This window comes from Tiliqua scincoides, chromosome 2 (assembly GCF_035046505.1).
Source record: "Tiliqua scincoides isolate rTilSci1 chromosome 2, rTilSci1.hap2, whole genome shotgun sequence".
NCBI lineage: Eukaryota > Metazoa > Chordata > Lepidosauria > Squamata > Scincidae > Tiliqua > Tiliqua scincoides.
This window is the reverse complement of record NC_089822.1, coordinates 114,511,380-114,537,421: the sequence shown is the minus strand read 5'-3', so window position 1 is coordinate 114,537,421 and position 26,042 is coordinate 114,511,380. Positions and strand designations below refer to the sequence as shown.

The following is a 26,042-nucleotide window of genomic DNA, read 5'->3' as shown; positions in this document are numbered from 1 at the left end:
GGCTGCACATGGCCTCTCTGAGGCTCAGAATGCAGCCCAGAGCCTTTAGAACATGACTTCCAGTTTAGGGTGAAAACTGGAATTCACATTCTAAAGGCTCCAGGTGGTATTCTGAGCCCCAGAGGGGCTGCGTGCAGTGGCACACAGCCTCTCCAAGGCTCAGAAGGGCTCTGGTTGCATTCACTCAGCAAGGTTCCAGTCATGTTCAGAGCCCAAGTGGGAAGAAAATTGCAGATTTGATTATCTGCTGTTTTCGATATCCATGGAGGGTCTGGGAACAGATCCCTTGCGGATACAAAGGTCCCACCTGTAGCTTTATGGAATATGGAATAATTTACTTTCATTAGATTCCATTAGTCACCCCATCTAGCAGCTGAATGCAGTATAGCATCTATACCAAGGGAGTCAGACATAAGGCCCAGAGGCTGGCTGTGGCCTGCGGAAGCTCTTTATTTGGCCCTCAGGCTCTCTCAGCACCACCATCAGCTGCTCTCAGCTGCTGAGCTGAGCTCAGGTGTCACTGCTGACGGGGTGGCCCACATCATAATTTGGCTCTCCCCTATCTTGAAAATATGTTCAAGATTTGCGTATTTTCTCTTCTGCCATTTGCAGTTGATGAGTTCCTGAGTGAAAAAAATGCTTATTTATGATCATGATTTGCTTAATGCCTCAGCAGACATGAATGCTATTTTGGCCCGCTGTAAAAAATGAATTTGACACTCCTGGTCTATACCTACGCATTCTGCGGCGACAATGGAGGAGCAAGAAAACTGGCAGTGGGTCTTTAAAGCTATTTTTCCACTGATTTGGTATCCAGATTTTTTTTTTTATCCACTGGGGGTTCCAGAACAGAATCCCAGCGGACAGCGAGGCTTGACCTGTACTCTTAGATTGTCTCCTGATGCTGCTCTAATGGCTAGACTCCCTGGAGCTTCTCAATATTCCCTACTTCTTGCAGTCCCACCTTGGATTTGTGTGAGCCAGTCAGGCTGGTTGTAATGCTCAGAGGCGATGGTGAGGGTGTTGAGAAAGACAAGCAGCAGGACCATCCAGTAGAAAGAGACAGATTTGACAGCCAGGCGGCATTTCTTCCGGAAGAGGCGGTTGATGCGTCGCACTCGCCGGCTGCAGCAGGAAGAGGAGGACAGGAGTCACTAATGAGTGCCCCAGCATAGGAAACACAGGGCAAACGGAAAACAGCTTGCATGGTACGCACCCAAATTTGGTCTTTGAGAGCTTGCCCCTGCGGAAAAATAAAAGAAATATAAAAAGAAATCAATGAAATCAAATTTGCACTGCAACTGCAAATTAAAAAAGTTACAAACTCTTTTCTGGAGTGCAAAGACAGCTGTTCACAGAAAAATTCAGCAGATATTTTCACAATTTCATATTTCACATATATTCCAAACTCAGGATAGGGGTGCTACCCTTTCTACTGGACTTCTTGCTGTATCTTTCAACACAGCTGAATTAAGCAGGGGAGAAAAAACAAAACCTATCACTGCATCTCCACTACAGGAAAAACTTCACAAGCTGTAGTTCTGCACCTCAAGTTGCTATTAAAGGCACAGGAGCAGGAAAAGGTATGACAACTCCAGATTATCATTTTAGAGTTGAACAGGGTTGAATGAAGCCCATTCAGACCAGCTCTTTGACCTAATAATACAGAAGAGCTGTTGGTTACAGTATTCCCTACAGGCGTGGTTCAGAGCAGTCGCTTTGCATTCAGTAGGTAAATTGCATAACTACGGACACAAATGAGGTGGGGAGAGAACTCTTCTGCTGTAAGAAAACTGAAAGTGGGAGAATGTACTTTATAGAGACAGGATGGAATTGGTGACATGGGGTGTGAAACTTGGAGAAAATGGAGTTCTTGGAAATATTAGTTCTTTCCCCAAAGTTCAGACAGGTAATAATACTTGAAACAGTTAAGAATTTAAAATGCTCAGATATTGGATATATCCAAACAGCCCTGACATTAGAAGAGTTCCCATCTCAGTTTTGGCTGCCACTGCTCAATTTTGTGCATCCAGAAGAGATGGTGCAGGTCTGCCTGGACCCAGGCTGCGGTGTCGGGTCTGGGAAAGGGTTAGGATTCAGCAGCTGCCGCCACAAGCTGTTCGCAATGGCCATAAAGCACTCCCCACCATCAGAACACTAGCTCCGATGGGGGGGGTGAGGTAAGGATTGGGGTGTAACAAAACAAGTCTTTAAAAATGCCTATCAAGTACATGAATTCAGAACATCAACCACCAAAGGAGCCCCTACCATGAGGTAAAGAAAGGCAAATGCACCATCTACCCCAAGGCAAAGACTGTGCCAGCTTCAATACTTATAACACAGGATCACCTCATCACATTTTCTGTAGGAGAAAAATCCCCACTGGCACTCTCTAGCAGAAGCTAAGTAAGTTATGAATCTGCCTCACTGTGAATCTGGCCACTGGATCCATCTACTCCCATCTCATCTTCTCTGTCTGGCAGCAGTTCTCTAAGATCTTAGGCAAAGGTATTTCCCAGTGTTTTAACTGGAGATGCCAGGCTTTGTACTGGAGACCTTTCACATGAAGAGCTTGTATCCTGCTTCTAGGAAAAAGAGGAAAGTCCTATGTTCCTCATCATCTGCCCACAGTAGTCAACATGGAACCCATGGTACTGAAAACATAGCATTATCCCACTATTCTCCAAGCAAACTCACCAGCACACATCACAGCAATTGTTCTGATGGTGTTCATCCTCTCCCACATTCTCTGTATTCACAGAGGTGGTTTCACTGGCAGGGAGACTGGCTGGGGAGAGAAAAGCAAATGAGATTTTTCAGAATGACACCAAGACCCCTCTACAGTATATTTCCAAGTCTCCAGCCTTGCTACTTTGCAAGACTCATGGCCCATTCTGAAGTTACCTTTGCAATACAGGAAATCATGATTCCTTCCTAGTAAGACAACTGAGGCTAGAGACAAACAGTAGTTTTGAAGAGTGCTGCAAGTGATTTGGGAGGGGCTTTTATCTCCCACCCATGTGTGGACATAAATGTGTCTTGCCAAACAGATTTAGAAACAATATGAACTTTGGCCTTGAAACAATATGAACAGTTGCTTACTTGAGGCAGAACTAGGATGTATGTGCACACAATGAGCAGTGATTCTTCTTTCAAACTGAAAAAGGGGGATTGGACAGCTTCATGGAGGAAATGTCCATCACAGGTTACAAGCCATGATGACTGTCGCAACCTCGGTATTTTAGAGGTAGCCTACCTATGAATGTCAGGTGTAAGGACAGGTCAAGGTATCTTGTTGTCTTGTGTGCTCCTGGAGAAATCTGGTTGGCCACTGTGGGATATAGGAAGCTGGTCTAGATGGGCTCTTGGCCTAATCCAGCATGCTCTTTCTTATTTTCTTATGATAATCTGCCTCCGATCTTTGAAGACAGTTGAGAAGTAATTTAAAAAAGAACTCACAGCACATCCCTCAGCTATGTTGAGAATGCAGCTTCTTCTCACCTTTACTATTTTATCTACAGGAACATATACCAACAATCAAATGCTGTCTAGTCTGAGTCTTGTTCTTCCATATTCTTGAAGTGGCCTGCCAGCACATTTATTAATTTACCAGTTCATTTACTAACCAAATTAAACGAAACAAAAACCAGATCCTTTTTCCAAGGATCTGTAAAATTGCTTTGGAAAATAGAAGGGGTGTGTGGCAATGTCTTGGTGATATCACAGCCACCAGCAAATCAGTGCTACTTATGCTGCAGACATTCACGGAGCAATCCTAACCTTGTGTTAGTCCCTTGTGCAGGCCCAGGAGCATCACAAATGTGCCGTAAAGCACGTTTGCACCTCCTTGTGTGTAGGCTAGTCCAGTGCAGGGATGTGCACCAATCCACGGAGGCTGCATCCAGCCTCCATGACAACTTGAGGATGGAAGGTTGCATCGGCTGAGCTCCGCTGACGCAGGGGTCTGGGGAGGGCAGGGGGGAGGGCAGGCAGAGGGGGTTCCAGGGGGCAGGCAGACGGGGAGCAGGAGGTGGGGCTGGGACCTGGCTGTTATGCCAAATCCCAACCCCGTTCCCTGAGAAGTGCAGAGCAGCTCCAAGCCGCTCTGTTCCCCTTGGACTTGTGCCACCTCTTGAGGTGGCGCAGGTTCGAGGAGACCCATTGGGGCTGTGGTGGCTTACCCAGGGGTAAGGGGCAGAGTTTCCCCTTGCCTCCGGTTGAGCCACTTCTGGCCCCAATCTTGTGCTGGATACAGCGCAGGCCTCCTGGCCTGCCTGTTCCAGTGCAAGATAGGATTGCGCTGTCAGAGCCTTTAAAATAATGATCCAGAACTTGACCCTGGAAAGGAATGGTACATTTAGAATAAACACAGTGAAAGAGCACTTCCAAATTGGGCCCACAAATTGAACCCAACGAGAGAATCAGATTCCAGAATGGAAAGCAATTGGACAAAAGACTATCAACCTGCTGGCCATAAGGTAAGAAAATCTGGTGATACACAAAATAGAGACAAATCAGAGCTGCAGTGTTCAGTACAATGAAGAGTCACTGACCTACAGAAATTGGAATCTAGTTTTGAGTTCAATTAAATTGATACAAATTATGGATGAAGTATTGGGGGAGGGGGGAATGGCATGGAAATGCATGATGTATTTGGAATATTTTCTGCTGGTTAGCCCTTAAAGGAAATGAAACATGGATACACATGCAAGAAAAGAGGTAAATGAGGAAATTACTGTGGGTGTCGGTTGAGTGGCTGCTGTGCTTGAACCATTTCTTCCTCTTCTTTTTCTCTGTCAGGTCCGCCAAAGTCATGCCTTCCAGAAGGGAGGCAGAGACACATGAAAGGATGATTGGAGGGATGATCAGGAGAGGAAAGAATTCAGGAACAAGGATGAAGAACAGAAGAGACAGATATGAGTCACATAAAAAAACCATGGAGGAAAGAGGTTAAAAGCTCTGTTCAGATTTGCTCTTTGCTAGCATATTTGTTTGCTTCCAGACTTAAACTAGAAAGTTAGCAGTGTAATTATATACTTTTGAAATGCCCATCTGAGGAGCATAGCATATGATGTGTGCCATTGGACAGCAGTGCAACAACAGCTGCACCATCACAGTCCCTGTTCTGCCAACAGATGCACCACAGTGCAATGCTACACTGACCTGCCTCTGATGCTGCAGCAACTACCACCAAGGTAAACCCCAAAACAGAGTGGAGATATAGGTAGGATGTGGGAGAGATAAGGAGGAGTCCTAACAATGAATATGCCCCGAATATCAACAAAATGCAATGTCAACGTCAGAGCTGCTGCCCTCCCAATATGGATGGCAAGATCCTTTGTTGTTTTCTCTGAATTCTTTCTCAGAATTCCGGTTGGATGGGTCTACTTGTGAAGGTGGCGGGTCCGCAAGGACCAGTGAAGGCAGGTCAAGTCAGGAAAGGGGAGTGAGGATTTGGCAGATGCAACTGCTGCCGAACCCGCCCCCTTCCTGGGCCTGATCTGTCCTCCACCCCACCCCATTGTTCCTCCACTCCCCCACTCCCACCATGTTCCTCCTTCCTACCCCCTATGTGGTCCTATCTGGGACAGCAGGCATCTGGTGTCCATCAACATGCACAGCGAGCTGCTCACTGCTTCTGGTAGTGGACAGCCTATGAGCTCCATTGTATCATGTTTATGGAAAATGCGCTATTCCACTGGAACACTTATTTCAGTGGCATAACTGGCCCATACGATTGGATCATTAGTTGTTCCAGACAGCTCTGTGTTGCTTTGCAAACTCCACGACAGACAGTGAACTAACTGGTGCAGCCAGACATCACTTACACCTGCTACTTCGCTATCTGTTGGATAACCTGCAAAGGCACAAGAGCCCTGCTGGGATGAGATGGATGGCAACCCCTCTTGCTGGTTTTCTTTCAGATGCAGCTCTATCTTTGAGACTTCACAACAAAAATGTTGATTTAATCACACTTGTTGTTGCTTTGTTAGAAGATAGGGATCCATTCTCCCCAACCTAGCTGCTTCTTATATCAACTGGGCTCAGGTTGGAACTCTGCCGGGGAGAGAGGGAGGGCCACTCCGCTACCAGGGATCAAGGTCTGCAGCATCCTCATTCCAGTGGCAATGGGGAGACTCCTTGTTCCTTGCTGCCATGATGGATAAGGCAGACAGTTGTGGGGGGCAAGGGAAGGCAGTGTAATGACAGTTACATTGGTCCAACTGTGTGGCAGGCGCCAACAATGATGCAAAGGGCACAATGTGTGTGTGCATGTGACTAGATGGGTGATCCACTGCAGTGGGTGCCCGGTGTCACATGCAAGCCCAATGATGGGTCCATGTAGTGCTGTAGTCTTCCAGCCAGGTGTGCCTGTTTAGGTGTTGCTGGAACCTAAATGTTCAGTGAGGCTCTTTGCCTGCCCCCTGCTGTGGCTGAGAAGTTAGAAAGTAGCTTTGCAAACTGGCCAGTGTGGATTCAAGATCTCCCTCTTTTTTGACCCTGCCAGGGGTATTTCCGACCAGCCCCCAAAAAGTGAGTGTGCTGTTGATTATGGCAAGGGTCTTGCCATATGAACTCGAACATGCCTTTTCTGGCTGCCATCTCTAGTGTCTGTGCAATGAAATACCAGCACCCTGAATTTCCTGAGTACAGGAGGTTCCCTTTGTGGTTCGTCTCAGTCTCTCCCCTGGCAAAAGGATCTGTTTCCATTTCTGAGAGGGGAGTTAAAGCAGCAAAGGGCTATGGACCAAGATTCTTGGAATTTATCCTCAGCTGACTGGGGAGGGAATACAGATTGATGGGCTAAATAGGGAAAGGGTATAAGCAACTATTCTCCATTCTGACCTGAGCTGTTCTCGCCACTGGCTCAATGATCTCCAAGCAGCTAACAAGGTCCAGAGCTAATTAATTCAGTGCCAGGGGTGGTAACCTTGGAATCCTCTGCCATTTTTCCTTACTGCAGAGTGCAGCCATAGGGAAGGGCATACACAAGCAAAAGCTGTCACTAATTGGCTAGTTCTAGGCACTGCTGAAAGGAAGAGTCAACCTCCATATCCCTTCCCTCACCAAAAGGTAGGGGGCAGGTGAATGACAGAAACAACACTAAGGAAGGTGAAGCAGCAGAGGGATTCGCCTGCCCTGCCCATCAATTCTAGTCTTGCCTCCAGGTTGCATGTCCCACACTTTCCCAACGACTGGGGCATCCTGCTTTCACCAGCACATATTTGTCAACTTAGATTTTCCCTTCTTTGTTCATTCCAAACAGGATTCTTTCCCAAGCTGGCAATTTGCTCAGGTTTCCGCTAACCTTGCTGTGACTTGGATAGATTCCTCTCTAATCCCCTCGCCCGAAGCTGTCACGAGGCCCAGATGGAAGCATCTAGGCTCCTGACTAAACCATCCCCAGATAACAGCAGAGCATCTTTGGCAAACCAGGGCTGGGGAAAGGGGACAGGTGGGGTTCTTACGGGTGTGCTTATCATCTGCCTCGTCCCCCTCCTCATCAGGCTCTATGTCTTCAGCCTGGGTGATCCAGTCCAGGTAGCCTTTCAAATCTTCCTCCATCTGCTGCTTCTCCCGTAGCTTTTGAAAGTCACCCCGGGCTTTTGCCTTCTCTCGCTCCTTGGAGAATTCTCTGTGGGAAGGAACAGGTCAAATTAGCTGTGCACATGACTGCTCAGCAGACTAGGAAATTAAAAGCCCACCTGCCAGCAGTAGCACAGCCTTTGATTGACAGCTCAATGCTAAATTGCACTGGAACAGGTAGGCCAGGGAGCCTGCGCTGTATCGTGCGCAAGTTTGGGGCTGGTTGAGGCTCGGCCCAAGGCAAGGGGAAAAAATTCCCCTTATCCCAGGGAGAGCCGCAGTGGCCCCAATGGGTCTACTTGGATCTGTGCCACCTCACAAGGTGGCACAGATCCAAGCAGAGCAGCCAGAAACCACTCTGCATCACCCCAGGAACAGGGGCTAGGATCTGGCAAAACAGCTGGCTCTTGGTCCCACCTCCTGCTCCCCACCTGCCCTCCCCAGCCCTGAAATGCCTCCTCCCTGCCTCCTCCTTGCCCTCCACCTGCCTCCCATGCCCACAGTGGGCTCAGCTAGTATGGACCTACCTTCTCCTGACACTGCGGAGGCTGAATTTGGCCTCCGCAGACCGGTGCACCTCTGTGCACCAGTGCAGCTTACTTCCATGGAGGCGCAAATGTGCTTTACAGCACATTTGCAACCCTCCCAGACTGGCCCTTGTGCCGGCCCAGGGTCAAGTTAGGATTGTGCTCTCAGCTGCTTGTTTTGCATTTGGCACAGCCAGACAGCTGTGGCTCCCTAATACAGAGGTCAATCAAAATATCAGAAAGTTGGAATGGGTCATAAGGTCCCATGAAATGAGTCCTCCCTCCCTCCCTACAAATTCTGGATCACACACATCAGCTACCCACTGATTTATCACATATCCCCAGAGCATTGTGAACAGAGAGCAAGAACAAACAAAAAGTACCATGAATGGCCAACTTGTATTATGGGTGATGCAGGTCATAGTTTATAGCATGCCTGACTAGGAGTAGGATTTGTGGGCCTGGTTGTGGCATAGAATCAGGCTTACTGTCCTGCCTGGCTCTCCCACACTGCACTGCTTCCTGCTCTCCAAGTCAGTAGTCTAGAGACAAAAGCACTGCAAGACACAGAAGTTCCATAAGCAGTACAATGCATTCAAGAATAGCACCATCTACTAGTTTGGACATGGCTTGCAACACACCTTCCAAGAAGGTGAGCCACCACTTACGTATGCATCATGCCAAAGTGCCCAGCAAAGCAGATAACTCAACTTGAATGAATCTTTCCTTAGGTTGTCACCAGACAGACCCAAGTTCCACCATCCTATCGCCTCTTCAGTTCCTCCTCCTGGAAGGTGGAACTACAGAATCTGGACTACATCAACAGTAGGAGTATTTAAGATTTGACTTAGACATAATGCCAAACCATGGCTGATGCTAGCCATAATTTAAAAGCCAGGCCAATATTTGAGCTTCCAAATGTACAAGAAAACTATGGTTCAGACAGAAATGGCTGTCTGCTTCCATTTTCAGTAGCAGGAGCCAGCACTACTGGCATCTGCTTTGTCCAAGGAGATAGTTCTGCCTCCCTCCTCTGACTCAGAAGATGACTCCTCCTTTGAACATTCCACAATTCAGAAGACCATCCCATCATCACCATCTTGTGACCAGATGCTGTGGGAGGCTTCTCAGCTCAGCTAGAAGGAACGAAGCACCTGAGGAACAAAGCATAACCCCTTTAAGAAACAAACTTTTCTCAGAGGAACAGAGCTAGAGACAACATCCTGACTGCAGGATTATAAAACACTCAGTTGGCTCCAGATAAATAAATGCTGCTGCTTTGGATTTGGCCTCTGATACATGCTTCACTAGGAACTAACCAAGGTCCTGATCTCCTGCACCAAGCTTGCCCTTACCATGTCAGCACCTATGTAGGGGTTCCCTACAGGAACTTGGTAGATTGTTGTGAGGATAAACAGGCAGGAGAACCTTATACATCTCCTGAGCTCCTTGGCAGAACAGGGAGATTGAAATTTAATAAAAAATAAATAAATACAAGGAGAAACCAAAACCCACCCAGGGTCCTTATCTGGTTGGGATGGGAGGTGGGAAATTCCTTCCCAGCTCCAAATATGGCAGTTAAATTTTGAATATGAGCAAAGTCCATCCAATATGTCTTAACAAAAAGTATGTTATGGGGCATGAAACATCTTGAGTGGACAGGTTAAATGTTATTCCATAAACACCTGAACATCAGCATTCCAGTCAACTGCATGAATGTATCTAACCCCTGCTAATTGGGTAAGAGGCACTTTTTCAAGTGGGAAAAACTTTAAAAAACTCTTTTTAGCAGGGGGAGAGTAACTGGCCCACCTCACCCCAGCAGTGTCTTTTCTAGTGGCTGTCTGTTGGTGTTCTTTTTGCATCTTTTTAGATTGTGAGCCCTTTTGGGACAGGGAGCCATTAGTTATTTGATTTTTCTCTGTAAATCGCTTTGTGAACTTTTAGTTGAAAAGTGGTATATAAATACAGTTAATAATAATAATATCTAGGTAAAAAGAAATAATTCTCCAAGTCATGCCATGTCTGGAAAACCTTAGTGTGAGAACTGGACTTTAGAACACAAATTGCCATGGAGATACTGTGTGTATTTCATGGCATTGCACATACAAATCAACACACTCTTTCCCATTATCTTAGGTCAATAGACCCATAAATACAAGACTGGAGTGAAAGCTGGTGTAATTTAGTAACTAACAGTCCAATTCTAACTAAGATTGCACTGCCCTTTACAACCATGGAAGACAGTTCCTCCATTATAAATGGCCAGATGGCCCCTTTACATGACATCAGCCAGAGGAGTATCTAGGGCAGTGGTTCCCAAACTCCAACAGGGGAGTTGGGAACCATTGTGTTTGCCTGGGTGGGAAGGGAACAGTGACAGCGCTGCAGAGATTGCAGCGCTGCTGTGGCCACAGGGCTTTTTTATTTACCTGGGAGACAGGTAAACCTGATCTAAACCTACTTTCTGTTTTCCCCCAAAACCAGAAGTAGTTTTAGATCGGAGATGTGGGCTCTGTAAACAGGCTTCAGAGGAGATAAAAGGAGGCTGCAAGCCTTCAGGACCCTGTAGGAGACCAGCTCTGCCCCCCTCCCCAGGTAAATAACAAAGCCCCTTGGCAGTGGCAGAACTGTAATCTCTGCAGCACTGTCACTGTCATCAGGGCAGGGCCAATCCTCCTAAGGGGGAATGCCCTGCTCCCAGTTTTCCTGGTGGGTTGCAACCAACCAGTTTGGGAAACACTGAATTAGGGTGTAGCACATGGGAACATATGCCTTGGGTGCCACTTGAAGGGAGCACTGTCCAGGCATGGACTTATCTGGGTGGAACAACACACTGGAGCAGCCGACAGCCCTTCTGGCACCACTAAGAGGCCCAGGCCCGCTGGAAGATACAAGAAGGCTGGTGAGTGGCATGCCACAAACATCAGGGAAGCCTCAGAGGTCACTGAGGGGGGAGAGAACAGCTGGGGAAACCATAGGGGAGTAGATGCAGCAAGCAAAGGGGGGGGCATCTGTCAGAAAGGTGGGATCTTTATGGGACTCCAGGGGGAGAAGAAATAGGCAGCAGTAGCCACACTGTGAAGCTGCCGCCATCTTCTTCCAAACCCAGAAGTAACAGTGTTACGTGATATCACAATGTTGCATAATGCCATGACATCACCACCACCAGCCATTTTAGTCTGTCATCACAAATGATGCAGTGCCAGAGACCTGCTGCTGCAGCTGGCTACCTCTGACAGCAAAGATGACAGGGGCAGAAGGTGGGGAGAAAGGAGTAGATGGGGGAAGAACAGGGGAGTTTCTGGGTGCAGGGAAGGAACTAGAGAGGGAAGGAGTGGATCTCAGTAGCACTAGCATGTGCCAAATCCTATTCCCCGTCTCCTCCCCTCTCCCTTACTCTCCTAGGACTTGTGCCAGCAAAATAGCTTGCACAGATCCAAGAAGATACATTGGAGCAGAGCATTGCCTTCCCCCTGCCCTCCCCCATCCCGGAATGCCTCCCCCATGCCCCCACTTACCTCTCTGCCACCTGGCACTCCCACGGAGCTCTGGGCAGTGGTCACCTGTCCTCCACCTGGCACTGACTTCGCAAGGGCTTGCACTGAGCCAATGCCGATGTTGACTAGGCGGTACATGTTGCAGGTGTGTCTTACAGCATGTTTGTGACACTGTGCACCAGCGATGAGCCAGCGTGCATGGGTCAGGATCGGGCCCTAAGTTAGGATTGGGTTGCAAGAATGTGAGGAGTCCCTGGTTCAAACCTCACCTATGCCATGAACTCAATGGCCGGCTTTAGGCAAGCCACTCTCCCTGAGCTTCAGTTCCTCGCTTGACTTATGTGAAGAATTATTTTTAAAGGGTTATTCTAAGGCTCAATGAGTTCATGAGATGATGTATGTGAAATAAACAACCAACAGTGCACATATGTGAAGTACTCGTGATTATTGTTAAATCCTGACAAACTGTACAAACATTGCTATTCCTTGCAGTTCTGTAATTACTGTAGACTTAAAATAGGTCAGTACGTATTATAGTACTTGATTCTCTGCAAGTGCAGAACAAAATGCTGGGAATGCAGCAGCTCCTTGGGAAACTCAGTTTTCATTTTAAAATGAAGAGCAAATTTCTAGTTCTTAGGGCTGGAAAGGTAAATCTGTCTGTGGGCAGTGCCTGCCAAAACCTCAGAAATCAGAGGAATGGCTGTGTAAGGTTTGTCAAAGTGGAGTGACTGTTTCAGAGTCCTGCATAGTCACAGCCCCCCCCCCAACCACATAATTAGAAAAAAAAATACATTATGCAAAACAAGCACACATTTGCAAACCTGCTTGGCTTGAATAATTAACACAGGTAACAGAAGCTTCTCTTGGTGTGAAATTGGCACAGGCCTGCTTCATATATATATATATTTTTTTCTCCTGACATGGATGGATCTCAGTCAGAAAAAAGTACACAGTATTTTATAACTGGTTGCTGACTTGTTTGTTTTTTTTCCCTTAAGTGAATGCACAGGAAGAACTGATCTGCATGCTCTAAAACTGACTTACCCACTCAGTACACCCAAAACCAGATTGAGTACGAAGAAGGAACCAAAGATGACCAGACTGACAAAGTAAAGCCATGGCAGCTCATGGCCCATCGCATCCTGCATCTGAAGCAGAGAGGGAAGAAAAGGGTCAATGAATGCACACTGGTGGTCAGGGGAAGATGCTAGCCACGCTGCTCCCCATCCCCACGCTAGCAGGGGAGAGACTTGGCTCACCCAGTAAAGCACATCTGTCCAGCCTTCCATGGTGATACACTGGAAAACTGTCAGCATGGCAAAGAAGAAGTTGTCAAAGTTGGTGATGCCACCATTGGGCCCTTCCCACTTCCCACGACATTCGCTGTTGTTCACTGTGCACTCTCGACCATGCCCAGAGAAGGCACAAGGTGATGGGTCCTCCTCCGCCTCTAAATCTGTAAGGGTCAGAGGCAGAGATTGGGAGTGAAGACAGGGGAAGGAGAGGTTCGTTAAGTCTCTTCTAGTGCTGAATCAAACCAGGGGGCTGAATTTCACTAACATTTTCACACCTCCTGAATTTCAGCCCTCCAGAATGTTGGTAATTTTTTCAAGGCATGATAATGTTCAAAGGATTTTTTTTAATTAAAAATTTTCTTATGAAATTTTGGATTTTTTTAAAATGGATTCTGGATTTTTGGATCTTTTAAAATAAAAAAATATCAGCACCTGTCTTTTTCGTTCCAGAGGTTTATGAGCATCAGAAGAAAATAATGGGGCTAGAAAAATTGTAGACAATGTGACTTCATTTGACATCAGTGTGACATCACCAGGGAACCATATATGATTGACTGTATTGGTTCATAACATCATCAATTTCGTTATGTGATCCCTAATTGACATGGAACATGCCACAGAAAGAATAAGACAAAAGGTCTCCAGTAGTAACACTAGGAAAAACTTTGTTCAGTCACTGTGCTCTCTAAGGGGGTCTGCACTAGTATGCAGACTCCTTCTGCAGCTGGGTGGCAACCTGACTTGCCACTACCTAGCCTCTGGATGTGGCAATGACATTATCATGTTAACGCTGAATTTGCAGGTTACCAAGCTCTGCGGTTGCTCAACAGTGCACCTTAGAAGGAACACTGGTTGCAGTAACAAGTATGAAAAAAGGAGAAAAAGGTGGACGTTGGGGGGAGGGGTTCTTGTGAACTGGTATTTTTTGAAATGGCAGCTTGCAGATTAAAAATCAAATATCAAGCATGGTTACTCCCTATCATTTATTCATATGCACTTGGATTGGTTCTACCTGCAACAGTTCATTGCTTCTGGAAGTAGAAGGTCAGGAGACACCTCCCCGGCACCTCAGAACCGTACCTGAACCAACAATGAAGCAAGTCTTGTGCATGCGACCGATAAACAGCTCCAGGCCAATGATGGCATAAATGATGATAACGAAAAGTACAAGCAGCGCGATGTGCAGGAGGGGCACCATGGCTTTCATGATGGAGTTCAAGACAATGTGCAGGCCTGGCAGAAGGGAAGGAAGCTTTCAGGACATGACAGCAGTACTGTGCCTATGAGCAACATTTCAGCATGCAGTGCAACCCTGGACCTAAATACAGGATCACATCGACCTGGGTCAGTGGTGCAGCTGGCAGGGGTGGAGGAAGGGGGAAGGGTGGCAGGCTGCCCCAGGTACCAGCCCAGAGAGTCACATGAGGGATTGCCATGTAAGACCAGCCAAGTTGGCAGTGGCCACCTCTTGTTGTTTACAGAAGAAGCCACTTAGCCCAGCTCAGAGTGGCAGTCCCTTTTGGCACCCACTTTTGACCAAGCCGCTCAAGTTGAGCTGAATGGCTTCTTCACGTTCTCAGAGTGACTTGGCCAGAAGAGGATGCACAAAGAAGCCCCCCCTTCTTCCTCTTTGGAGGCTCCAAGCTAGCAGCAGCTTCTGCGCCAACTCTCGGTTTCCCCTGAGCCACTGCAAACCTCCAAGCACAATGCTGTGCTTGGAGGTTTGCAGTGATTTGGAAGAAGCCAAAAGTCATCTGGGAAGCTGCTGGAGGAAGAATGGGGTGGAGAGAGCAGCCACATCACAAAATTTCTGCTGCTCTCCTCCGAACCAAGAAGTGACATCACAGCATGAAGTAATGTCACGACATCACTGCCCCAGGTGGCACTGCCCCTGGTTATGCCAGTGACCTAGATCAGTGTTTCTCAACCACTGGTATGAGTACCACCAGTGGTATTTGAAGCGGTGTCTGGTAGCACTTGCAGGACCCCTGGACCCCTGCCACCTGGCTGCAAGACCAGGAACATAATGCAGCAAACAGCAGTAGAAGATTTGGTTTGGCAGAGATCAAAAACATGCTTTTCTATGCTCACAAAAGCTCCCCCCCCCATCCACCTTGAGCCTCTTACTGGTGTTTGTCACCAGTTTGTCAATAATGTCAGCACCAGTTACTTCAGGTGGTACTTCGAATAGGTGAACGATATGAAGTGATACAGTGGAGGATAAACCTTAAGAAACACTGATCTAGATGAAGACTCATCACTGTCCAGAGCCAAGTGCAGCCAGAATTGGCCTGTCTCTCACTTACAGCATATTGCATGCTTCTGGGAAACTTGATGTTAATTTACTCATCAATGACCTGATTCTGGGTCATGGATATATATATAACAGGAGTGGCTCCCTCACTGCAAACTAATGAAAGCATACAGAACAGTGCAACATCATTGCACTAGAAATAATGTTCAGTTCAGTGAGTATGGTTATGTGCTGCATGTTGTATGGCAGAAGCGGAGCTAAAGGAGGGGCAGCGTGGTAAGTATGACATGCTCCGCAATGCACTGTAAGTGCCCCCCCCAGCATTGGAGCTATTCGGGACAGTAGCAGCAACATACCACAGCTGCCCTGAATGGCTCCAACGCCAAGGAAGAGAGGCCGCTTACATGGCAGGTTGCAGAGTGTGCCGTACTTACTGAAATGCCCCCCTCTAGCTCCACTTCTGTTGCCTGATGCAGTGAGAGAGGGCATGAAGTGCAATGCAGTGCTATGATGTGGCCCAGCAGAAGCAGTTCTGTAAAGTTAAGGAAGTTGTAGAAAATGCAGTGGCCGCCCAGTAGGGCCAGCCCAGCCATGAGACCTGGTAAGACAGGCTGCCTCAAGCTGCAAATGGGTACAGACAGCAGCCTGCACCCATCAACCACCTCCATAGCCATCTCACGTAGCCCCCATTTTCCCCCCTTACCTCTTTCTACTTGCCCTGCTGCTGTATGTTTTGAAACACAGTGGCAGAGTGAGACTGAATAAAGAAGCCAGGTGAAGTCACACCCACTTCTGCTTCTCCTGGCTTCCTCATTCTGGCTCTGATTAGCTGTTCTACTCAGAACAGGGAGGTGTTCTGGATGAAGGAAACAGGCAAGCTGCCTCTAGAGCAGTGATTTTCAACCTTTTTCATCTCACAGCACACTGACAAGGCACTAAAATGGTCAGGGCACACCACCAGGTTTTTGACAATTGACAAGGCACACCATGCTGCCAGTGGGGGCTCACATATCCCATTGGCCCTATTAATAAATGACCTTCCCCCAAATTCCTGTGGCACACCTGTGGACCACTCGTGGCACACCAGTGTGCCATGGCACAGTGGTTGAAAATGGCTGCTCTAGAGCCTCTGGGTGATGTAGGAAGGAGGAGGTAGTGGTGGCAGCAGCAATCCTGTTCCTGTTCCCTGATCAAGCAGAGGACCACTGCTGCCAAGGTCTCCTCTCCTCTTCTGGTAGTAGCAGTGGTGAATGCGTGCTGAAAAGGGCTGCTGCTGTTACTCTCATCTTAAACAAGTGGGCACACCTGCATGGGGGAAACAGCAGCAATAGGGGCAGCAGAATTTCTACAACTCATCAGGCACAGCTGTTGCAAAAATGGAGATACAATAAGCCAATCACTTGCATTCAGGTATTTGACCTCTGAACACAGCGTTCCATTTAACAATCATTGCTGATATTTGTTGCTAGGTATACATTTAGCCATGCTGCTTTACACAGTCAGCTAAATCAGTGTTGGTTGCCATACCTTTCAGCAGTAAATTCCATAAATGAATTACTGTATGTGTTCTGTGAAATACTTGATTTTTCTACCCTGACTCTGTTGCCCATCAATTTCATTGGTTAGCCTCAAGTTCTAGTGTTGTGAAGCAAGGCAGGGTACTCTCTCAGCCCCCATGATACTTTTATATACCCTTGCCATGTGCCCACTTTGGTCATATTTTTTCCTGAAGCATAAGGCCTCAAACACATAACCTGTATGGAAGATACTCTACCCCTTTGTTCATTTTAGGTGCCTTTTCAGCACATTTCCCAGTTCTACAACATCCTTTTTGAAACTGGATAATCAGACTACTGTATAATATAATGTTAAAGGACCATATGTTTTTATAAAGGCATTTCAATTCTGGTACTTTTATTGTCAATGTCTGTTAATAATACCTAGCATGGAATTTGCTTTTTTCACTGCCATCTCGCACTGAGTTGATATTTTCATTGACCATTCCACTGTTATCCTGAAATTGCTTTCCTGCTTAGTCATGGTCATATGCAGTTGGTCATGATCAGATTCAGTATTGGTTTACCAAGAACCCAATTTGATCCCAGATGGAAAGCAAGGATGTCTTGGTTCTAGAATACAATGAGAATTCCAGTTTCCATCTTGCAAAATAAAGGACTCTCATGACACCTTAAGACAAACGGAGCTCAGAATAGCATTCATTATAGCATTGTTGGCAATAATTCATTTCAAAAGAAGGAGCTCGGCCCTCCAGTTCTTTTCCCACAGACAACCACTACTGAGGGATTGTGTGTGGGTAGTGAAGAGAGAGAATAAGAGAACATACTTACTGGGGACACCAGAGACGAGACGCAAAGGTCGCAGGACACGGAAGGCTCTGAGAGCTTTGACATCAAACCCACCAGGCTTCCCACTCATGTGATGGGCATCCCCAGGCTTGTGGGAAACTTGTTCCAGGATGACACTGAACAAACTGTGGGGAAAACACAAAATGAGATAAGGGGCCTTCCTGCCAAGAAGGGTAACTCAAATCCAAATAGCGGAAAACTAGTGACCTCCTAGATCAGTTATTTTCAACCACTGTGCTGTGGCACACTGGTGTGCCGCACATGGTCTGCAGCTGTGCTGTGGGACTTTGGGGAGAGTCACATTAGTAGAGCAATTGGGGGATGTGAGCCCCCTACCAGTAGCATGGTGTGCCTTGTCAATGGTCAAAAAACTGATGGTGTACCCTGGCAATTTTTGCACCTTGTCAGTGTGCCATGAGATGAAAAGGGTTGAGCAGTGAAGTGGCTAAGTTTGCAGACGACACCAAACTTTTCCGAGTGGTGAAGACCAGAAGTGATTGTGAGGAGCTCCAGAAGGATCTCTCCAGACTGGCAGAATGGGCAGCAAAATGGCAGATGCGCTTCAATGTCAGTAAGTGTAAAGTCATGCACATTGGGGCAAAAAATCAAAACTTTAGATATAGGCTGATGGGTTCTGAGCTGTCTGTGACAGATCAGGAGAGAGATCTTGGGGTGGTGGTGGGACAGGTCGATGAAAGTGTCAACCCAATGTGCGGCGGCAGTGAAGAAGGCCAATTCTATGCTTGGAATCATTAGGAAGGGTATCGAGAACAAAACGGCTAGTATTATAATGCCGTTGTACAAATCTATGGTAAGGCCACACCTGGAGTATTGTGTCCAGTTCTGGTCGCCGCATCTCAAAAAAGACATAGTGGAAATGGAAAAGGTGCAAAAGAGAGCGACTAAGATGATTACGGGGCTGGGGCACCTTCCTTATGAGGAAAGGCTACGGCGTTTGGGCCTCTTCAGCCTAGAAAAGAGACGCTTGAGGGGGGACATGATTGAGACATACAAAATTATGCAGGGAATGGACAGAGTGGATAGGGAGATGCTCTTTACACTCTCACATAATACCAGAACCAGGGGACATCCACTAAAATTGAGTGTTGGGCGGGTTAGGACAGACAAAAGAAAATATTTCTTTACTCAGCGTGTGGTCGGTCTGTGAAACTCCTTGCCACAGGATGTGGTGCTGGTGTCTAGCCTAGACGCCTTTAAAATGGGATTGGACAAGTTTCTGGAGGAAAAATCCATTACGGGTTACAAGCCATGATGTGTATGCGCAACCTCCTGATTTTAGAAATGGGTTAAGTCAGAATGCCAGATGTAGGGGAGAGCACCAGGATGAGGTCTCTTGTTATCTGGTGTGCTCCTTGGGGCATTTGGTGGGCCACTGTGAGATACAGGAAGCTGGACTAGATGGGCCTATGGCCTGATCCAGTGGGGCTGTTCTTATGTTCTTATGTTCTTATGGGTTGAAAACAGCTGCCCTAGATAGATGGTGTTTATTCTCTAAGGAAGTGATTTTAAATGTATGAGGTAGCAGGTCACTGTTGGGAGGAAGCAGCAAGGGTCATACTAAGGTCCATCTTGCCCAGAATTCTATCAAAAGCCACCAATCGTATCCCGCTAGAAGCTCCCAAGCAGGAAAAGAAAATAATTGCCATCTCCTATTTGTCCCCAGAATCTGGTATTCAGAGAGTTATTCTCTCTGAACATAGAGGTCCCATGTTGTTGTTGTTGTTGTTAAATGAATTTCTTCCCTGCCATTCTACCACCCAGTGGGGCACCCAAGGCAGCTCTTACGGCTTTTAGGCACCATAAGTGACTATGCCTTTGTATAATCTCCTTAACCAATTACCAAGGGAGTCAGGATTCTCTCTTATTCCTTTCTAGAAGACATACTTGGTTGGCTTAAAGGTCAGAGTACTGACCCTCACGCAGATTATCAGTGCTGGAAAATCAACAGGGCAACTATCAATGCTCTCTGCCCCTTCCCAGACTTTTTGCTCTAACATCTTAAAACATGCTAAAGGCCCATGCAACTTTGCTTCATTCCTTCTCTCTTTGTAGACTTATTCTCTGATTTGCGCCATGTTTGGAGAGGCTTGGACAGCGTTTTTTTATTCCTCAATTGGAAAAGACCAACCAACATCTGAAAACTTCTGTTGACTATTCTCTCTGGAGCTAAGTTTCCTTAAATAGAATGTAAAAACCTAGAGGGGAGGAGATGGGGCATACAGTGAGGGGTAGAAAGGGATGGGAAACCCTTTAAGGAACAACCTGAGCCTCCTAAAGCAACATCAGGGCTCAACCCTGAAATATATAACATAATACACCGTGTGTCTCAGCATCTCTGAGAATTCTGAAAAATTATGACTTTTGTTCTTCCTTGGGCAACAACAGCCAGCTTTCACATATCTGATAATTTATAATGTTTGTGTTTTATCCTTCTTTCAAGCAGTCAAGCATACCTAAGGCAATTCCATTTTATTATCTCAACAATCTTGTGGAGTTAGTTAGGCCACGAGAGAATTTCACATGAATGCCTACTGAGCTTCAGCTCTGCTTAAAAGATATGAACCTAGGACTCCCTGGACCAAATCTAACATTGCTGACTATACTGCACCAGCTTTCTCAAAAGGCTGTTCGCTTGGGGCCTTGGACAGGCCCTACAGGTGGTCCCATTCGGGGGCCCCTACAAAGAAGACTTAGTTGGGAATTATTGCCCTGGGGGTAAGATTCTCCAATTGTTCATGGCTTGGCATGTGACACCCTGTAGTCCCATTTGCAGGATCCATGGGGGGGGGGGGCAGGGGATAAATTATACACAGGCCCAGGGTCAAAAAGGGGGCCCAGGAGCCAAAGGAGGGGACCCAAAAATTTCCTGGGAACTCAGAAAATGTTTGCATATATTGTGTGAAGATTAGCATTTACATTTTGTGTAACCCTACACAGCTTTATATTTCATAATTTGTAGAAGCTCTGATCCAATGATCTCAAGAAATGATAGAATGGAGATGGGGACCAAAATAAATTTTGGACCCCCTGATAAAATTCCTCTGAGAGGTCCTGCTGTGAATTGGAGGAGGGTGGGGAGAGGGTGGAATGGGGATGAGAGCAGGGAGGAGGGTGGATAGGAGCTGAGAAGGGACGATATCAGATGCAGTGGCACATGCCAATATTCTAACCTCCTTCCTGGCCTTGACCTGGGTCCATGCAGACTTGCGCTAGCTACAGAGCTATCCCACCCCCTCCAATTCCCAACAGGGCCTCTGAGAGGTGCAGGTCCAAGTAGACCCATTGGGTCAGCATGGGCTTACTACAGGGCAAGGGAACAAATATTCCCTTACCCCAGGAGGCCTCCACAGGCCAAATCTTCCCCATGTGATTCTGTGGGCACCATGCTAATGCTGTTACATCGCTGCACAGGGACTTAAGTTGGTTTTCTATTTTATCATGCCACACATCATTTTCCTTAGGGTATTAGGCATTCAGAGTGATTTTTGAGTGAACTTGGAATAGCTTTGGGACAAATTAGAATTTTTCCCATTGAAATTAATGTAATAATTGTACTCATTCAGATTTTCGCTGTAAGGGCCGTTTTCAGGAACAAATTATATACAGATAATGAGGGAAGAGTGTAAAACGTTATAAGAAATAACAATCTTGATAGCATGCATACAATGAGAGTCCTGCTCATACATTGTATACTGGTGGTTTTCACCCCATTTTAGTTTTGAGGGATATGGATCACAGGTTAATCAACTGTACAGGCATGGGAAACTGCATGCCATTTAGGGCACAATCCTAATCCACTTTCCAGCACTGACATAAGGGCAATGCAGCTCCAAGGTAAGGAAAAAACATTTCCTTACTTTGAGGAGGCCTCTGTGAGTGACACCCAACTGCAGGATGCAGCACATGCTCCATTGGCACCACTGTGCCAGTGCTGGAAAGTTGGTTAGGATTTGGGCCTTAGATGCTATGGATAAAGCAAAGGGGAGGAGCAGGAGCATTTACAATTATGGGCACTATCTCAGGTAGAGGACCTGGCAACTGTAATTCATCCCCCTCAAACAAAACCCAAACCAAGAAGTCGGGGCCCCCTCCCTTCCTCCTAGGATTGCTAGGTGCAGGCTTTGAGAGGACTCTTGTAGTTTTAAGAGCTAAGTAGAAAGTTTTAAGAGCTAAGTAGAAAGAAGAGCTAAGTAGAATGCTGCCAGGTGCCACTTTGCCCATAACACTATTGTGGTGATGAAAGAAGCCATGCTTGATGACATCCTTCTTCTTGTATAAGAAGAATGAGATTTTAAAGATCCATAGACCCTCAGAGGAACTGAACCTTTTTCTTTGTTTCCACTGCCTGCTCTATACATGTAGGGCCATTGTGCTGCTGAAGGAAGGCTAAACTGTTGTCATTTCCCCAACTCCATCCCCTGTTACCCTGCACATGCCCAATCTCATCTGATCTCGGAAGCAACGCAGGGTCAGGCCTGGTCAGTACTTGGATGGGAGACCGCCTGGGAATACCGGGTGCTGTAAGCTTATACCATAGTCTTTCGAGACTGAAGGTTGCCAACCACCATTCCCACTTTGGAAAATAGAATTGGGGAACTTGCTAATGATTCACACACCAAATTTTTGACAATGAAAACTTACCCCACCACAACGATGACAAAGTCAAGAAGGTTCCACCCATTGCGGATGTAGGCGCTGGGGTGCATGACCAGACCATATGCAAGGATTTTGAGGAAAGTCTCCACCGTGAATATGATGAGGAAGACATACTCCACTTGTTCCTGCGGAGGAGGGAGGAAGAAGGCCAGGAATCCCAGTCATACTTCCAAAGCTTTCACCATTTATGCCTCTTGGGAAGCAGCCTGGCTTCTTTGGGATTTGAACAAAGAAATGCTGCCAAATGCCCCACATCCAGAACAATCCCAAAGAGCACCATATCAAAGGCCTACAATTAGAAAGCTAACATTAGAACTAGTCACTAGAAATTCCCATCAAGGGGAATGGGCAAGGATTTCTCTGGATTAGTACCTTCTCTGTTCAGCACCAGGGTGAGCAGCTTACAGAGCCAGAAGAGAAACAGGAATGACATACAAACACAAATGCCAGCAAGGCAAACAGCTGGCAGTACCCCGCCACACACACATACATACAGATATGCATGCACGCAAGCACATGTGCAACAGCAGCGATCAGCTCCACAGCATGCACACACCAACCAGGATCCAGGAGAATACACCATCACAGCATGAAAAATCAAAGAAAAAACCATTTGTACAGTTATAGCACAAAGCTCAGAAAATGTGGTTCAAAGATCATTCTCCTCACATGCCTCTCTCTAAGAGCTAAAAATAAAATACAGTTAGTGCTCCTAGACCACTTTCCTCTTTTAAACCTGTAAATGTTCTTTTCTCCTCCACTGAGAACAGAAATTCCAGGCTCTATCTTGCAGTTAAAAACGCATGAAATTCTACTCCTTGTAAACTGTGCATCTTTCCATGCTTGACACTAAAACCAAAAGAAACAAACACGACAGGCAGGGAAATTGTGTTCCTGACCTCATTGGAGGTGTCTGGATTTACCCCAGAAAGGAGAACAGGGATCAGAAACTGGCCCTGGTCCACTTTTAGTCAACAGATTATTCTGGATTTACTCCAGGGAAGCTGAGATCAAACTCTAGCTCTGACCCCAGCTGCCATCAGCAGAGGACTTCGGTTTAACAGAACAGAGCTGCTTCAGCATCATGGCAAGACTCTTACAGTGCAGTCATGTTTACTCGTAAGTAAGTCCAATTGCGTTCAGTGGGGCTTATTCCCTAAGAAATGTGTTTAGGGTTGCAGTCTTAGTTATCAGTGCCAGGATGGTGAGGTGAGGCAGGGAGCCCAACTGTTTGCCTTAGCTATCCCTCGTCAGGTGGTGGATTAATGGTTATTAAGAGATAATAGTTTTAATTGGTATTAACATATTGCCTTGGGCAGAAATCAAGAGGTAAAGATGGATTCATTAGGAAAGAAGGAGGCCAAGGCAAAGAGTTCACTGAGAAGGAAAACAAGCAGCACCAGCTGTGATGTAGGACTTCTTGGTTCTTTTGAAAAAAGGTGGGGTGTGATAGATTAGATCAAGGGAGGAGAACTGGAGTTAAAATTCCTTAATTCACATGAATGTATGAGACTGTCTCACAGAGTCAGACTATTGGTCCACTCAGGGCCCAATCCTGTAGGGGTCTGCTGCTTTATGGCCATCAAAACAAACAAGGCATTAAAACATTAATTTTAACATTACATACTGAACTGTAAACCAAAACAGAGTAAAATCTAACAAATATCACTGAGCCAATGTGGAACAAATTAGTTCAGGGAAGCAGTCAAGTCACAGCCATATTACAGAGGCATAGCCAGAGCAAGCCTACACACCCTCCAGAGCAAGCCTATACACCTCATTTGTCTCTTCAGGTATGTGCTAGCTCCTTCACTGGTGCAGGTCCCTTTGCTGGTTGAAGAGCTTACGGAGAGGTAAGGGAAAATATTTTCCTTTCCCCCTCCCAAACCTTTTGATCAGCCTCTCCTCACCATAGCTGCAGCACAACCTGTTTTGGCACGGCAGGCGAAAGGATAGGATTGGGCTGTTAGTTCTGTCTGCACCAGTGGTTCCCAACCCATGGTCCATGAACAAGGTCTCAGGAAAAAAGATCAATCATTATCAGTATCTCTTGGAGTGAGCGCTCCCCCACGGACCACCAGAGAGCGGGGAGAATGGACTGCCTGCAGCCTCACCAGCACTTCCAGCACCTCACCAAGCGCATCCCTACAGATTGCCAAATTTATGTTCAGGGTGTTAGGATTAAGGAATTGCATGGTCTACAATGATTCCAATTTTTGCCTCAGCGGTCCACAAGCCCCTAAAGGTTGGGAAACACTGGTTTATGCTGACTGGCAGCCATTTTCCAGGGTCTCAGGCACAGGTCTTTCCCAGCTACTCTGGTCTAGATCTTTGTAACTGGAGATGCCAGAAGCAAAACTTCAGCAGGCAAAGCATGTGCTGTACTGTGGAGCTAAGCTCTCCCTGACATCCTTTCATCCACGGCTTTAGGAAAGGTACTCACCAAGTTGTGGTTGGAGACATTGGAGTCATCCTCAGGGAAAGGGATATAGACCCCTAAGGCCACGCAGTTGGCGAAGATGGTCATGAGGATGAGAATGTCAAAGGGTCTGTGAAGCACCCAGTTAAGGAGGCAAACAGGAAATCCTTCTCCTCCCCTCCCCTCATAAAAAAAGCATCAGCCCTCCCCCTCAAATTCAAGTTTGTCCCACTTTGAAAAGACAGGGATACTTCCACTCAACGATGCTGATGGCAGCCCTACGGATGGGATTGTTCAGCCTGAGGCAGAAGAGGGCTCGAGGTGAACGGTGGACCACATTGGTGCCCTGGGTCTTATGCTTGTTGTGCTGGAGACGCTTCTTCTGGGCACTGCTGCCCGTAGACCCTAGAGTATCTGTGCCACCACCGGTAAGCGTCCATGCTAGGGCCTGGCCTGTTGCCTCCACAAAAGCCTCAGCCGCTGAACGTGGTGCCTCAGGAGTGCCAGTGGCTGTGGGGAGGTGGGGTGGAAGGAAGAAAAGAGGGTTTAGGTGGAATCTGAGTACCCTAAGCATCTAACTACCCTGTTTCTCAATCCAAAGGACAATTGCAAGGTGAACATTTGCCTTCCCTTTTAAAAAAAACAAAAAAAAAATTGTAATTTTTCTGAAAAATACAGAACAGTTCGTTTTCTCACAATATGACAGCATCCTCTTGTGCAGGAGACTTTTCCAAGATGGAGGCCAGACTGAGGCCTCTGAAATGAAACCTTCAACATTTGGTTTGAATCTCTAATGCGGCCACAGCATTTTACATTTCTCCAATCTATGTATCGCAGTTATCCTGTCCAGTTTGACTTCAACACATAATTTATTTAATTAATAAATATGCACTTTTACATTATTTCACATTGCTATTTCATCCCTAATCATCCTCAGCCCATCCACCCCAGAATGACATGCTAACCACTAATTACTCCTAACCACTTTTCTGCCCTGGACCCAGCAATACTCCATGCTTAGCTGAGATGCACTGTGATTCCAAAGTTTTGCCTGAAGTTTGGAACAGCTGGATCCCAGATCACCTATCTCCTATTAATGCACACAAACCTATTTCCCTCAGTGTCTCTTAGTTGCCCAATACCTCCCAGCCATGTCCCGGAGACTCCTATCTACCTCCAAACACCTCACCCCCTACCCTGTAACCAAACAGATCAATATGAGGTCACTCACGTCCTCCATTGCACTCCACCTCTGACATCTTGCGGATTGGTTGTGGGGCTGGGAGGGCAGATGTGTAAATCTTCAGAAAATGCTAGCACTTCGGCCCCACTGTGTCTCCACCTTGCAAAGGAGGGGCCCCCATAATTTTGGCCTTTCCCCCTGGATAGGGAGGAAGGGCCAAGTTAGCCTCAG

At 46.7% G+C, this 26,042-nt stretch overlaps 1 protein-coding gene across 1 annotated transcript in view; it reads right to left on the bottom strand.

Annotated features, from left to right (window-relative positions):
• The window catches only part of CACNA1F (calcium voltage-gated channel subunit alpha1 F), an 85,298-nt gene that overhangs the window by 48,999 nt on the left and 10,257 nt on the right, over positions 1-26,042 (bottom strand). Inside the window, exons 2-13 of the mRNA XM_066616263.1 lie at positions 24,880-25,138; positions 24,653-24,758; positions 22,195-22,334; positions 17,515-17,657; positions 13,993-14,145; positions 12,877-13,073; positions 12,662-12,765; positions 7,470-7,636; positions 4,737-4,817; positions 2,698-2,788; positions 1,217-1,243; positions 965-1,125 (exon numbers count right to left, since the gene is read on the bottom strand). Of these exons, the coding sequence (XP_066472360.1) occupies positions 965-1,125; positions 1,217-1,243; positions 2,698-2,788; positions 4,737-4,817; positions 7,470-7,636; positions 12,662-12,765; positions 12,877-13,073; positions 13,993-14,145; positions 17,515-17,657; positions 22,195-22,334; positions 24,653-24,758; positions 24,880-25,138 (1,629 nt within the window). The remainder of the gene's footprint in view (positions 1-964; positions 1,126-1,216; positions 1,244-2,697; positions 2,789-4,736; positions 4,818-7,469; positions 7,637-12,661; positions 12,766-12,876; positions 13,074-13,992; positions 14,146-17,514; positions 17,658-22,194; positions 22,335-24,652; positions 24,759-24,879; positions 25,139-26,042) is intronic.